We start from the raw sequence: 14585 nt of genomic DNA, 5'->3' as shown, positions 1-14585 counted from the left end.
CATGTATTAATGAATTGAAAAAATAATAATAATATGAAAATTGGAAACAAAAAAAAATAATGTGACATCATTTTACAGATGTCTAAAATGTCTAGTGAGAGATAGGCATCGACGAAAGTTGTCTCCGATCAACGGTCGTTATGAAAACAGGTCAAACAGTTGTGACACGACCAGATCTGGTCACCTTTGCCATGTGCATTGCCATTGCATAATGATGCAATAGATTTATAAAACTTCGCCTATCCTATGTGGAGTGTAGATACAGTCCATCGACATATTCTCTCTCATCTTTGGATAAAGCGAACTTTGAAGTCATATGGTGAGTACGCAACTCCATAAACTCCTTTCTCGAGAGGAGGTAGTGGATGTGCCGGATCTGATTCAATCCTGAATTGTTGTAGCATTGCCACCAAAAATAAAAACACTTCTTTCCTGGCCAACTGTTCGCCCATGCAATTTCGCGGTCCGACTGAAAAGCTCACGACGTGTTTGCTAAGAATGAAGTTGTGGTTTGAGTCGATAAATCTTTCGGGTCGAAACTTTTCCGGATCTTCAAATATTTCTGGATCATTGTGTACAGCCCAAAAATTGGGCATAACCTGAAAAAAATATTACTTAGTAATTTGAAATGAATTATAAAGAGATAAAGGTACAAATTAATTTATTTACGCAAATAGATAATCTTTATTAGCAGTTTTGAACCAGGTCAAACCAACAATAAACAGTCCTTCGTGCTGATCATCAGGCAATTAGTTTCAAATCCCAAAGAAATCTGTGGCTACAAAACTGTCCTGATTCATTAGTCAGGTATAGAGATAGTTATATGGTCAAAATCGACATTTGAAGTCCCACTGCCGAGTCTATTTTCAATCCTGCAATAACGTACGGAGTACGAAACAACAATGCGATAAAATAAACCTATTCTAACTCACTGGTGTATTTTTTGGAATATTGAAACCTCGTATATTGACATCTGTGGTAGTTTTTCTTGGCATAGATAGGGGAGTAATTGTATAAAGTCTTTGCGTTTCTTGTATAAAAGCTGATGTAAATGGCATCGACATTTTATGTTTTAATGACGGTGTTCCGCTGCTACCTATAGACAATTGAAAAAACGTTGAATAAAGAAGCGCTATCGTACTTTTTCATTAGAATACAAACTGAGCAATCGTTCACAGCGAAGAAATTCTTTAGATCAATCAATTGTACAAAGTTGAACATGACGCGTGACAAATTGCTGTTAGTGTGAATATAAACAAAAAATTTCAACAGTGTCACAAAGTTAACCAAAATTTTCGAGTATCGTTGTTGGAATAAGTATTATATTAGCATTGGTTTTCTATTACTTGTTGCGAAACAAATTAAGTTAAAATTATAGGTCTATATTATTGTAGGAAAAGTAAGATATTTTGTACCATAAAATAAAAAAATTGATATGATATAAATCAGAAAATTAGAGATCAGAAAAAAAATTTGTTCTCCATGTCGTCTCTTACCTATATTGTCAGAAATTTCTTTCTTAATTTTCCTCTGATATTCAGGATGATGAGCTAACACTAAAATCATCCACAAAATTAAAGTCGATGACGTTTCAGTGCCTGCTTGGAACAGTTCGTTGACCGCGTGAATCACCTGAACGTCCTGTAAAACAGAATCATAGATTTTTGCATATCTTGAAATATAGAAAAATTCAATAAATTAATGAAAAATAAACCTATTTACCCCCAAAAATGAGTCAAAAGAACACTTTTAAAACGGAAAGAAACTCAAAACACACAAATTTCTATCCATAACAATTTCAATTAAAATACGAACCATTGCTGATGCGCCGCATTACAAAATTTTACTATCCCCATTGTTAAACAAATAATAACAAACAAACTTACATCAAAAATTTTGCTTTCGCTCGGACGTTTCTTTGCTTCGATGAAAAATTCGTCGATTACATCACGCGGATTCTCGGGATCAAAAGTCATCTTATGTTCGTCTACGAATTGTCGTATTACTTCTGCAAGGAAATATGATATAATAACCGTATCTTATGTTATAAAACTTGTACCAACCATTTAAAATCCAAACCTTAACACTAGATACATGTTAAAGGTAAAAAAACGTCGGGTTTCAACTTCGAGCCTGTCATATTTGTTAGGAGAAATAACTGTGAATTTCAGTAAAAATATAATTTTCCAATATTAGTGAACCACAATTGTTTATATATTAAATCTTTCTGGTGGATTCGCGTTTTCCCAATCGAGTAAGTTAGATTGAGTGAGTATGAATTTCATGGAAAATATGAAATATCAACTCTTTTTTAAAGATTAGTTAAACTCAAAAAATTGTTAAATTAAATTTTGCCCGCTGGTATCGGGTAAAATAACCAGTAACACATTATCTTCTATTTATTGATTGTATGGAAATGTACGACATTCATTTCATATAATAGTTATTTTTACCTTTAATTCTTCCCACGCTTTTGGAAAATTTTGCAAATGTCGTTCGAAACCTAGGAAGGTATCTCAGCATCGGAAAAAAGAACATAATTCCAAACAATGTCCCATCAATTCTATCTGTAAAACTAATAGAGATATTGTGATTAAATAATATTTTTTTTTTCAAACCAAGCAGTTAATAAGGTAACCGTAGTTTAATGGTGTAGTAGTTATAACTGAAGTTTGCATTATTGGTACCTTTCCATGATAAAGTAAGTAAAGATGCTAATTATTAATGATAAAATTTTATTCTATCCAAATAAAGAGTCCAGCTGCGCAATAACACAAATGTATTTCTGTAACGTTTCGTCCGGCCAAAGTCAGACTTCCCCAGAAAAGCAGTTTACAACAATGGCCATTGTTTCTGAAGATGTCTGACTTTGGTCGGACGAAACGTTACGGAAATACATTTGTGTTAGTGTGTAGCTGGACTCTTTGATTGGATAGAACAGTCATGTTTATTCCAGCTACAGCATCCTTGCAGGGTACGCATACGGATCCACTAGCATAAAGGCATAAAGGAAGGATAGAGAGTTAGTCTCGCGCAACCTAATTAAAATTTTAGTTGGTTTTTGTGGATATCTCGTGAGCATATTATCATCGTGATTCTATTTAAGTCCTGTTTACTCTCTAGATAGGCTATTCGTGCAGGGCCTTGTTTGGAGCGTAAGTAGTCAAGAAGCGTTGTATAAAACCTTCGATTCGGGTAAAAATTGGCGAAACGAATAAATACCCAGACTTTTCGTATAAGTTCATATAGTGGTAAATTTTACCCAACACGATACATAACGTGGGGTGTAAAATTTGAACCTTAAATAAAGTACTTACTAATCTTTCAATCGAGTGACGATTTCAATAAAACGTTCATCATCGTATGGAAGTCTACTTCCTATAGATATATTCATCACTATGTTTGAAACGGCTCTTGCAATATGGATCTAAAATGTAAAAAAGGGCTAGAGTGCTTCTAAAATGTAAGTATAAGTATGTAAAATTTAGCACAAATTTTTTAATCATAAATTGATTGTACTTTTGAAGTGTGGACACCGATTATTTCCTGGTAAATTAACGTAAATTCTGATGTTCAGTCGTACTGCAGATCTCTGCTATATTATTAATAAAGTCTCTTCATAAACACCAATAAATTGTACCCGACGCTTCCAGATGAATGTGCTCTTTCATATCAATCACTGCTGGCGCAGAGCCTTGCCAGGAGAGAAAAAGTGACAGTATAAAAAGTAAAGTTGCGCATATGACTGTACCTTAGGATCGGTTGCTTTTCCATCTTCTACATATAATGTTTCGTTCAGATATCGAGATTCTTCGACTATGGCTGATTCAAACCTTCCTTTGCCTGCTGATAATCTACAAAATAATGACATTTTGAGGTTGGTTTCAAATTCAAAATTTATTCGATGTAACAAACAGTCTATGTGGCCATCAGTTTGAATATAAGCGGACTTGTATAAGCAGCTCGTAATCAGACTCTGGGATGGTTTAGGTCCAAATCTTGATCAAAGTGTCGAACATGATGAATGTCGCGTAATCAAAAAATATAAATATGATTTGTGTTCTGCGCTCAATTCAAATTTTTGTCGTAACCGAGCCAGATAAGTGCGGAAATATCACTGTTCGGTACAAAAGAAAAACTCAAGAGTTTCATTATGAAGACAAACAGTACACAATATTTTTTCGGAATGGATGTTAATTGCAGTAGTCAAATCTCGCTCGGCCAATTAACTTTGCAAAACTAGATCACAGCTTACTTTCTTAATGCTTTAGATAAGAATGCTCGTTGAATTTTCCACATTTCTCCGTAATCATTGAAGCCCATGCCATTACCATGTCCGCTCAAAACGTCCAGAATAACGACATTTGGTCGTCCGGAAAACGCGTGGCCTTGGGTAACGTAAGCCTGGAAAAGAAAAGGATTTTTGTAATCTCAAAATTTTTTCTCTTCATTTTCAATTTAACTATTCGATTGGGTTTCTGGCATATAGAACTCTAGGCTATGGAATAAATTGGGAATGGCAATGCAAATTCATTTCTGTAATCTGCTAAAAGCAAGCACTCTGAAGTAATGACAACTCATCTCCGAGCGAAGTTACGGGGAATTACTGAAAGCTACCTAAACCTAATAGAATTATGGTGACGCATTACGCCTGATAGGTGTATCGTATCAGAATGGTCTACGCAATTACATTTATTGTTTTATGTCGCTAACTGCCACGAAAATACATCGTAAAACACTTACCTCGTAAATGCTTTTGTAATCGTTCAAAACGATCCAATCCTTTGAGCCTATTCGTACAGAGAATATAGAACCGTACTTGTTTTTCATATTCATGTAGGTGATCGCTGGATTTTTGCCCAAAAATGGGGCATAACCGACTAAAGGCAGTCCTAGTGGACCTGGTGGAAATCTTTTTGGTCTCTTCCGAAGCCATGCACAGTATAGCAAGAAGCATAAAGTTGTTATTAAAAACAGAAGAAGAGAATCCATTTCAAGATGTAAATCTGTGAAAAATTGTAAAAAAATACTAAACAGTAGAAAAATAACTCAATATCGAGCAACTTCGGAAATACTCCAGAATACCCCGATTCCACGACGCCAAAAAATGGCGTATATATTTTACCCAGTAATATTACTTAAAATTAAAAACTTAAAATTCGAACGATAAACAAACTTGAAAATGTGATATCCTATCAGTGCATGACCAAGTACAGCCAAAGCTTGCTGTACACATAAATCAAAAGCTATTTAACGTACCAGAACTCAATCAAAATATACGCCATCTTGATTCCTTGCTAACTTTTTATACCAATGATAAAACAAACAGCCCAGCTTTAACAATTTTCAAACATTTTAAGCCTCTCTTAGGGGCACCTTAAAATTGTCCGAAGGGTTTTTTGACATATAGACTAAACCACTGACGACAATAAATGATTATACCCTCCGGCGACTGGAAGTCAGACGGGGACTCTATTTTTGATTGATGGATTATACCTATATGGTGTAAAATATTTGTCGCCTAAGAAAATTGATGGAAATTTTGAGCAAATTATTCGATTCCAATAAGACGGGCGTACAAGAGGTTTATACCCCTTAGATATCTAGTATTTTTTAATTATATCTAAAATTGCGAATCTATCATTATCATCAATTTATTCGATACGAGAGCCTTACTTGCACACCAAAACCGTATTTCCGTAACGTTCGTTTGACCGAAGTCAGAATTCCTAAGTGAAGTTGGTGCGCAGCAAGACTCTTGGATCAATTATTATAGTCATCTCAATTCTTGATACGGATATATCCCTTTTACGCATACGGATAAGTGCAAAAGTATAGACAAAGGATGAGTATATCTCGCGTAACCCCAACTGAATATAACTCATTTTTGGACATCTCTGCTTCAGACTAAAATTCCCAAAAAGTATTTGAATTCATGACATTGCGTTATTATATAACCACACTGAAACAACAAATTACTTAACCTAAAATAACAAAAAAATTGGTAGTTCACACTTGAAGGTAATTAGTTCAATTGATGACATTCACGAACAATAAGTTTACGGAAATAGCGATTAAAAACAAATTGTACAATTTATTTAGGTAAATAGATACATCACCCAACACTTCAACCTAAAAGCAATTTTGGCCTTCACACCTTAGGTGAAATTAGAAGTATTTAGATCATTTTGTGTATTTTGTTTTGTCAAGTGGTTCTTAATCCAACAGGATTAATGTTGAAAACACTGTTAGAAATAATGGCAAAATTAATTGTCGTTCCGTAGTATATCCCCTGGTTAAATATGTTTATCGATTTAGCAGGTAAATTGCTAATCTAAGTTTCGTAGATGAATTCATTACAAAACTAAAAAATGACAATTTCGGATTTAGTTTGGTATTTTAGCCTGTTTACCGACCTACAAGAATGGGCAATGGTGATTAATTCTAATATAAATTTAACCATTTTAGCGTAGTGTTAGAACAGGCTAAAAGAACTACAAATTCGGCTATACCCCTGACATAGACTTGCTTTTTAGCTGTCATAATCACAACTTGGTCAGAGTTAAAAACCGAGGTAAAGAACAAATTGTACTTGGACTTGATATACTTGTATTGTACTATATAACTTACAGATAAATTTATAGCTGGCACCTAATTCCACATCATGGTACATGTGTAAACGGGTCGAACATAGGATGGCGAATAGCAAAAATGCTGACTTTTTTCAACGGTTTGAAAACTATTTTGATTTCATTTGTTATCCTAATCGTGATGAAAGATGCAACTTGAAAAATTAAAAATACTCTTTTTATGATAAAAATTAAAATTTTTAGCTTGTTTAAAACTTATCGTGTTACCCGCCGTTTGTTATATGTGTACATTAGAATGGAAAACAAATGTCGGAATTAGTATTAAAGGAGCATCGGACGTATTATTCTACAGCAGATACAAGGGATTTGACATTGTAAAACCAACATTAAATTAAACCGGAACATTCCAATCATGTCGTTTGACCCTGGAATCGGAAAGTTCATATTGAGATTAGCGAAAACTAATTTGTCATTACAAAACGTCTGGATAGGTGTGACATGATAGATAATTATGTCAAAATTATGGAACGCGTATAGGCGAAATGTATAAGAAAAAATTGTCTCGGCCAAGGGTAACACCAATATAAATCGCGCAATAGATGAAGACTTCGTATGAGTGAACTTTAGAAACGGCAGTCCAAATGCCGAGTAAAAATTAATCATACATGATTGTTTCAATTATGATAGGTCATGAAACTGAAAGATCCATCACTGAAACAAGTATGGAATAAAGGTTTATATTATAAGTGTAAATGAAAACGAGCGCTTATCTTGTTGTTAACATGGTATTGAGGCATTAAAATTCAACGCAGGTGAATATTTTTATTTTAACACCTTATACGGACGTGCGTTTTATTAATTGACTCATTAGCAAGGGATTATAAACATAGAACGGAAGCGGGGTTTGTTAATTTTATTCCAGCTGCCCGGCCTTTGATGAACACTGCGAAGGCTCCCAAACACCTTATAAACCACGTATTCGCGGTCCACGGTCGCTCTCTTGACAAACGGAACATTGAATCTTGCTCTTGGCTTTGAGAGTACACATATTATCAAAAGTTGAAAAATATTGTTATATAAGCATAACATTTAGCACAGTGTTCCCTCAATATTATTCGTGAAATGTACACAACCTATTTCATTGTGAACACGGAGTAGTTTTAAAGGTATTATACGCAATTCATTTATAAGTTTTGTCGATCATGAGCTAAATGGTTTAAATCATACATACTTCAATCTAGATTCTAGATCACATGCTATAAAAGAAATGGCAAAAAAAATTTGATAAGAGTAAATATAACTTACCTTAAATTTCACCTGCCCACTGCCATCATCGTGATCACAATACATGAAACAGCACATAGTTTGTGCCGTTAAACCCCACCCCCCCAAAAGGTTGACGACTTTTTAGTCGCCAATTTTGACGTAGCGGATTGATGAGCCAGCGAGTCCCAATAACTCGTCGCGCTTCTGAAAAACAAATTAGTATGTTGTAAATATCAAACTATTTTGTTGATCGGAAAAAAATTGACTTGTCTCGAATTGACATGTATTTTAAACTGACTTCCCTTTTTTTTTTAAAAATATCGAAAACATGATGAATGCCTGTAGTGAAACGAATAAATAACAGATAGAAAACAACGGCTAGTTTCCCCTGATGTTGTACAGACACTACTGAGGCAAAATAAAGCAAGGGCTTGTTAGTTATTAGTTGAGGTTATTCTCCAAATATAATACTGTACTTCTCTAATTTGATCAAGTGTGCCCATGCTTTGCCTACCCTGTATTAATTAATTCCTATATCAGAACAAGTTCGGTTAATTCTGTCCACTTGTGTTTGCTTGCTGTGCATAACCAGACGTTTTTGACGTACGACTTATCCTAACTGACTAGGGGGCCGAGCCTAAATACCTAAACTGGCCAATTTCTGGTTTCTGTTAATATGAAATATCATCTAAAGTCAACTCAAACTTACGGCATCAATTTCCTTCACAATTTCTTCAGTAATGTAGCCATTGAATCCATATTCTTCGCTCTCAATTTCGTAGATCATCTCATTCAAGATGCATTCGCATTCTATTCTTATCTATGAAAGAAGTATTTAAAATTAAAAAGTATTTAAAAAAGTATTTAGGTAAAAAGTATTTAACTAAAACCTTAAAAGCATGTATTACAAGTACAAGTAACCGATATCACTGTGCTATCGATATTTTATCTACACTATGAATGTTAACAAGTAACGATGCTGAGCCCTGGTATTTTTAAATGAATACATACGAATATGCCTACCTCTCGACCATTATCACGCTTTGATTTCACCTGAAATCATAAAAACAATCATCGTTATACTTATTTATTATTAACATTGGGTGTTTGGCAGAAAATTATGACAGATGCTGATAATGTTACACAATTTATTTATTATATGTTACTAGTTATTTTACTTCAAATAACAGCGGAATAGCTGAAGGAAGGGCTGTGGGGACGGAGTCCTATTTTCAATCTCACCCGAGTCGGAGTCAAAACTCTAAATTCCTCGTCGAGTTCAGAGTCAGACTTTCAGTGGTGACAAAAGTAGTCAAAAACTACTACATAAAATAAATATAGAATTAAGTTTACTGAGCGTTCTCAACAGCGTTCTAACCCTTTTTAATTAATGCATGGGGGGGTCAAATTTGTCACGTCAAAGAAAACACCTTCTATTTTGGTCACGTGCTCTTTTTTATATTGGCCTACTTGGTTACGCTGTTGAGTAAAAGAACGCTTGTGTTATCAAAATTCGTTTTTTAGGGGGGATTCGGAGCTGGAGTCAATTTTTTTTTTTACAGTCTGGAGTCGATTGTGAATTTTCTCCACGGCCCTGGCTGAAGGAATGTGTTACTGCAAGCAACCCGTTGCTGAAATAGATCAATTAAATACCTTTCTCAGAGCTTTTTGTCGTGGAATGTCCGCAAGACGTGCTGCGGCGCATTTCTGCAAATCCGGCCATACTGGACTGATAGTGTCTACATGTTCTTCCCAAACGTCCAACGGCACCCAAAACGTCCTGGCTATGTTCCGTCTCAAACGAGCAATTCGCGCCTAATAAGATTATATATATATATTTATTCGTCGTATCTATGAGGGAAAAATTCTATTTTATTTGGTCCAAATCGGTGATAACGATTAAAACAAAAATCATACCGGATTCCACGTGCAGTGATGTTGCAAGAGAATCGCGCTATTTCGCTGGTAACAGGTCAGGGGAAATACAATTCGTTAGATATTCTTTTCAGATATGTGGACTTGGATGGTAGACAAAGCCGTAAGCTACCAGTGACTACCCTGCCTGCGACGACAAGGTGTTTATAGTTATGAATATCACCAACGTGAACTGAGCCGGCGAACCCTTACGCGAAAGAGTAATAAGTGGTGCAATGACAGGCATCAAACGTCAAGTCAAAAAACTTGCGAGCATCAGTTGAATATGTATTCTGCTATACTGTATATTTACAACAACTGTTCACAGTGTGAATTTAATGCTGGCTTATAGGAAATCACCATACCCTTTTTCTTTCCGCTTTTTTACGAATTCTAGCAACACGATCTTCCGCATATTCTTGCAAATTCGGCAAGTAAACGCAAACAGACCATTGGTTTTCTTCACGGACACTTAGCGGAACCCAAAATTGAGAAATTTTCTTGACGCGTGGATGGTAACATAACGCCTGCAAAACATAAGTTTCAATCTGTCACTTTGCAATCTGTGTCTTGACAAAAAGTTTTTAAACTTAATCAAATGAAGTCTTGTCATGCATGCTAATTGTATTATACACGTGGGGTAAATTACCCAGGTAGAAATATTGCCAAGTCCAGGTTTACAGCATGATATCTGAGTTATATCACACAAAAAATTACTGTAACAAATAGCAGAAATCAAAAACATTATTCACAAAAAAATTACCAGGACTAACCCCATTTAAAGATCAGTCGTCAGCACATCAAAATACTTGGAAAGAATTGCATCTAACACATACGATTTCATCGCTTAGTCTCATAGATAGGACTATAGCTTGTTCATCATTCGCTATAGCTTGTTTGTCATAATTTATTTAGTTTTTAGTATTGAAGCCAACAGTTACCTTCAATCTCATGAGTTCTTCTCTTTTCTTACGTTGTTCCTCTGTTTCTTCCTGGTAAGTCCAAAGGTGGCTATTGTTTTTGAGGTGCTGTGTATCAAGGTTATGTAGAAGCGTTAAATATTCATAAGATTGACTTAGTTAAAGTCATACCTAATAATCATCAGTAACAATAATTGGGCTTATTGAGTGTATAAACGTAACACGAATGCGTCTATTGCAATTGGGTGCTTTTTACGAAATTTCTTTCATGCTATCATGACATAATATACTCAGCTTTTTCACAGCTCACTCACCTCCGCCAACTCTTTCAACCAGCTTTCTCGACTGTCAGAATCACAAGTGTCCGACTAAATAAAAATTTAATTGTCAGCTCTAATTTGTTATGAACAAGTATATGGCTGGAGCTATTTCCCATGTCGATATTTAAACTTACTTGGAATGAGTGGTAATAAATTGAATTGTGAATTTATATGATGAAAACGTAACTTTTGTCTCCTCACTACATGATTTATAATTTTATAGTAAAGATATGTCATTAATGAATGTGGTAACAACAGATCAAATATTCAATGATAAATTTAGAAATAGAGAAAACTTTGAACTCACCGGTGTCGGTGAAAAATAACGCAGAGTGGCGTCCCTCTGTAAAAAAAAGAATTTAAATAGATATATTATATTTCCTGAGTAACACGCACCTGTCACATAAATATGAGACGAATGCGCGGGGAGCGATTACTTCTCAACACCTACTTCATACTCTTGGCGCGATAGGCATTACATCTTATATCACCTTGTAGATGTAGATTGCATGCATCTAACTAGCTAATGCCATTCCAGACTTCCCTTGCAACCCGAATAGAACAGAACTAGAGGCCGTATTTTTCTATAAAATTGAGCCGTCTTATTGACTTTTCTGTCACCCGACTTGAATATTAATATTCTATCTTATTTTACCACAAACTAATCACAAATAAACTGCAGCTTACCGCAAAGCTAACAGTTTTATTTTTTCTTGTGGATGGTTGAGGTAATCCAGATGAACCACTTTTCCCATTGTTGCGCAGCGCGGAACGCTTCGTGAACTTTTCAGGAACGATGTTGATTTTCTCGACCGGAGTTTGCTGTACAAATGGGAAAATGATACAGATGATGTTTGTAATGGTGTGAACTTCGTCATAAAGATGTTTAAACTTACCCAAGTTTCTCTTCCCCATGACCAGTTGCTACAACCACCACAGCAGTTGACCTACGTGAATAAAGTGTTTATTAAAGTCGACGACAAATCAAATATACGAAACTCAAATTCATGTTTGAAAATTAAATGAAGTTTCAATCCAGCAATAAAATATTTTTTTACAAAAGATAGAAGTTGTTACGACTAATATGCGAATATTTACCATATTGCGACAAAATCCTTTTACTTGGTCAAGTTTGGTCTTGGACGATGAGGCTTCATTAGCCGATGTTGACGCTTCATTGGCCCGCTATGAAAACATTAATCAAGATTTTAAAAGCAATAAATTGAAGCCGCTCGTACATATTGAAAATAAGAATTATTTTGAACTCCAAAACTCGTAACGATTGGGGCACATTACTCGAAGAATGTTTGTAAACGCCAAGGCCAATCAGAAACGAAATAAAACTTTGTATAATGAGATATTGAAGATTGTTCTTCATATAAGATAACGTTGCATGAAACTGAAAGCAAATAAAGATTTGATGGGCGAAAATTTATTACATGGTTTTATAAAGCAATTGCTAGCCTACAACTAGCCTAACTGAACATTGGTTTTGATGGGGACACTTTGTCCGAGACCCGTGATTTGAAAATGAACACGTCAAATTGTCGGGAAATCTTTAAATACATTTCAGGCGAATACAATCTTGGATTTCATATGTTTGTACCGGCACTGCAAGGCCAAAAAGCGAATGTAGAAATAGTCTACGATAGCAGGGTATTCTAAACTCGTCTTAACAAAAGTTACAGAAAAGAGACACTGTTCAATGACATTTTGAATATTAGACTACATGAAACAGTAACGTCCAACGATTTATTCAATGTAAAACCTTGGCTTGTTTCAACGGAGGTCTACTGCGCTTACCTCTCTTTCAGCTCTCTTTTGTTTTTTCAAACAAAGATCTTTCAGCTTAATGAGTTTCTTCGCTAAATAACTCTCCTGCTTGGTAGTTCTCCACCCTTTGCGTTGCAAATCGATAACTTTAGTTTTGCGACCCATCTTCGGGAAAGCTACTAAAAAGTGATTGCGAAACTCCTATTTTATTTTTTACATTTTCTTAATATATTGTTACGTCACACATATCGGTATCTAGGCGACGTCACAATTCCCCTGTATCTATGTGCGTGACTTCCTGTTAGGCGTTCATTCCGGTATAACAGCCAATCACAGAGAATTTTGGTGACGATCCGTTTCCCAAAACCTGTTCCGACATGTGATGTCACGGAGCGTTGATGCATCGATCCTCGTCTTGTTTTGTGGGTCTCTGTTGGATCCTGGTCGCTGTTCTGCTCTACCGGATCAATTGTCATTGTCATTGCCAGGATTTTCAAGCTGTAGGCTACTCAATACAGGTAATCTTTGCTAGGCTTGGGATGCCGAAGATTGTATTAGGATAGGATAGGATTTACATATTTATCCCGGGGGAGAGGAAAGCCGATAAGACGGCTTATCCATATGGCGAACCACGGCTTCTCGTCCAGTTACCATTCCAAGTCGGGTATGGGATTAGTTTTACTGTATTGTTTGTTTTCGGAAGCATGGACTTGGTGGTGGAGGAAGCCGTAACCGACCAGCGGTTACGTGAACCACCCAACGACGGCGAGGAGTCCAGCAATCCTCTCGCACATAACCATCCCTGCATGGGATTCGAACCTGCAAACCCACGCAGAGTAATTAGAGGTGCGGTGGCGAGCGTATTCCTAACGCTTAGCCCGCCGCGCCATGCGCTATGTGCACTTGTTGTATCTTTTCAAAACACATATAACTTGACCCTGACATGTGTCTATGCGATATAGCTTTATGTTCCAGGGATATATATCTGACATTGCTTTGGAACGCTAGTGTCACGGAATTCCGTTAAATCTTGAACCGAATCTCTACTTGCGAGTCCCTAACAAATATTACGATCATTCCTAATCCTATTGGTACCAAACGGCTTGAGAAAACGACATTTTCAATTATTTATCTACCAACGTGAGCATATTTCCCGATTGCACATAACTTGAGACGTCGAATTAGTACTCTCTGGCTGATTGGAAGAACAAGTCTTTACATTAACATTGAATGGCAGTGCACATCTTGTACATACCTTAAAATCAAATGACAACCTAATATCTCCTATGTGGCAATGGGGAAGCCACTCAAATGGCGATTTGGACCATATTCACCCCTACACCCAGACCTGCGCCACTCAAATGAACAAAAGCCGCATCATACAAAAACGATTGTTCATGGGCCGTCAGGTATGTCGTATTTTTCGTAATAAAGAGTAGCCTATAAACAGTGTAACACATGATCAATTCGACACAACCAGACTACAACGAGACATGTTGCATATTTTGTCCGGCGACAAGCTCTTCATTAATGTTCATTATATTTATCTTTTCGAATTTTTTATTCTGGCCATGCGGTTTTGTTGAAAAATGCTGTGACATAACGTTACTATTATACATGCCCTCTCATAAATTCTGATTGCAATGTGATTCTTTATAGTAACATCGAAGTTTGCATCTCTGTGTGACAATTTACTATTTCATTCAGTACTTGAACTATATTGTTAAATGTGGTGCAATTTCACGTTTTAAATCGTATTGCGTTGACTACTTCATATATATCTAGCATTAGTGTGTTAACTC

General features: G+C 35.9%; 1 protein-coding gene across 3 annotated transcripts; it reads right to left on the bottom strand.

Annotated features, from left to right (window-relative positions):
• Window positions 1–44: 44 nt before the first annotated feature.
• LOC120345875 (cytochrome P450 2J6-like) lies at window positions 45–12954 on the bottom strand. Of its 3 annotated transcripts, XM_078115125.1 has the most exons (13): window positions 12814–12954; window positions 12109–12195; window positions 11907–11957; window positions 11698–11832; window positions 11318–11353; window positions 11005–11058; window positions 10712–10798; window positions 10136–10297; window positions 9510–9671; window positions 8880–8909; window positions 8566–8676; window positions 7896–8060; window positions 4869–5006 (listed from the first exon to the last, which is right to left on the bottom strand). In XM_078115125.1, exons 1-12 carry the CDS (start codon window positions 12946–12948, stop codon window positions 7998–8000), a joined length of 1113 nt encoding a protein of 370 aa, XP_077971251.1. In that variant the 5' UTR covers window positions 12949–12954; the 3' UTR covers window positions 4869–5006; window positions 7896–7997. The 3 variants fall into 3 exon arrangements, with proteins under 3 accessions (XP_039271392.2, XP_039271391.2, XP_077971251.1); XM_039415458.2 differs by lacking the exons at window positions 8566–8676; window positions 8880–8909; window positions 9510–9671; ... (6 more) ...; window positions 12109–12195; window positions 12814–12954 and adding exons at window positions 45–599; window positions 933–1096; window positions 1497–1641; ... (3 more) ...; window positions 3752–3854; window positions 4256–4404 and having other exon boundaries at window positions 4744–5006; window positions 7896–8000; XM_039415457.2 differs by lacking the exons at window positions 7896–8060; window positions 8566–8676; window positions 8880–8909; ... (7 more) ...; window positions 12109–12195; window positions 12814–12954 and adding exons at window positions 45–599; window positions 933–1096; window positions 1497–1641; ... (4 more) ...; window positions 4256–4404; window positions 5260–5481 and having other exon boundaries at window positions 4744–5006.
• Between the last annotated feature and the right edge of the window lie 1631 nt (window positions 12955–14585).

This window comes from Styela clava, chromosome 8, assembly GCF_964204865.1.
Source record: "Styela clava chromosome 8, kaStyClav1.hap1.2, whole genome shotgun sequence".
In the NCBI taxonomy this organism is placed as follows: domain Eukaryota; kingdom Metazoa; phylum Chordata; class Ascidiacea; order Stolidobranchia; family Styelidae; genus Styela; species Styela clava.
This window is presented reverse-complemented; position numbering and strand designations above follow the sequence as displayed.

What these genes read in the sequence shown, in the direction of transcription:
- LOC120345875 (XM_039415458.2), bottom strand. Translation starts at nt 4,992, where the DNA reads ATGGATTCTCTTCTTCTGTTTTTAATAACAACTTTATGCTTCTTGCTA. An exon ending in TTATCTAAAGCATTAAGAAA is followed by an intron (nt 3,855 to 4,255) that starts GTAAGCTGTGAT and finishes ATTATTTTGTAG; the next exon opens with ATTATCAGCAGGCAAAGGAA. An exon ending in AAGCGTGGGAAGAATTAAAG is followed by an intron (nt 2,009 to 2,453) that starts GTAAAAATAACT and finishes ATTTCCTTGCAG; the next exon opens with AAGTAATACGACAATTCGTA.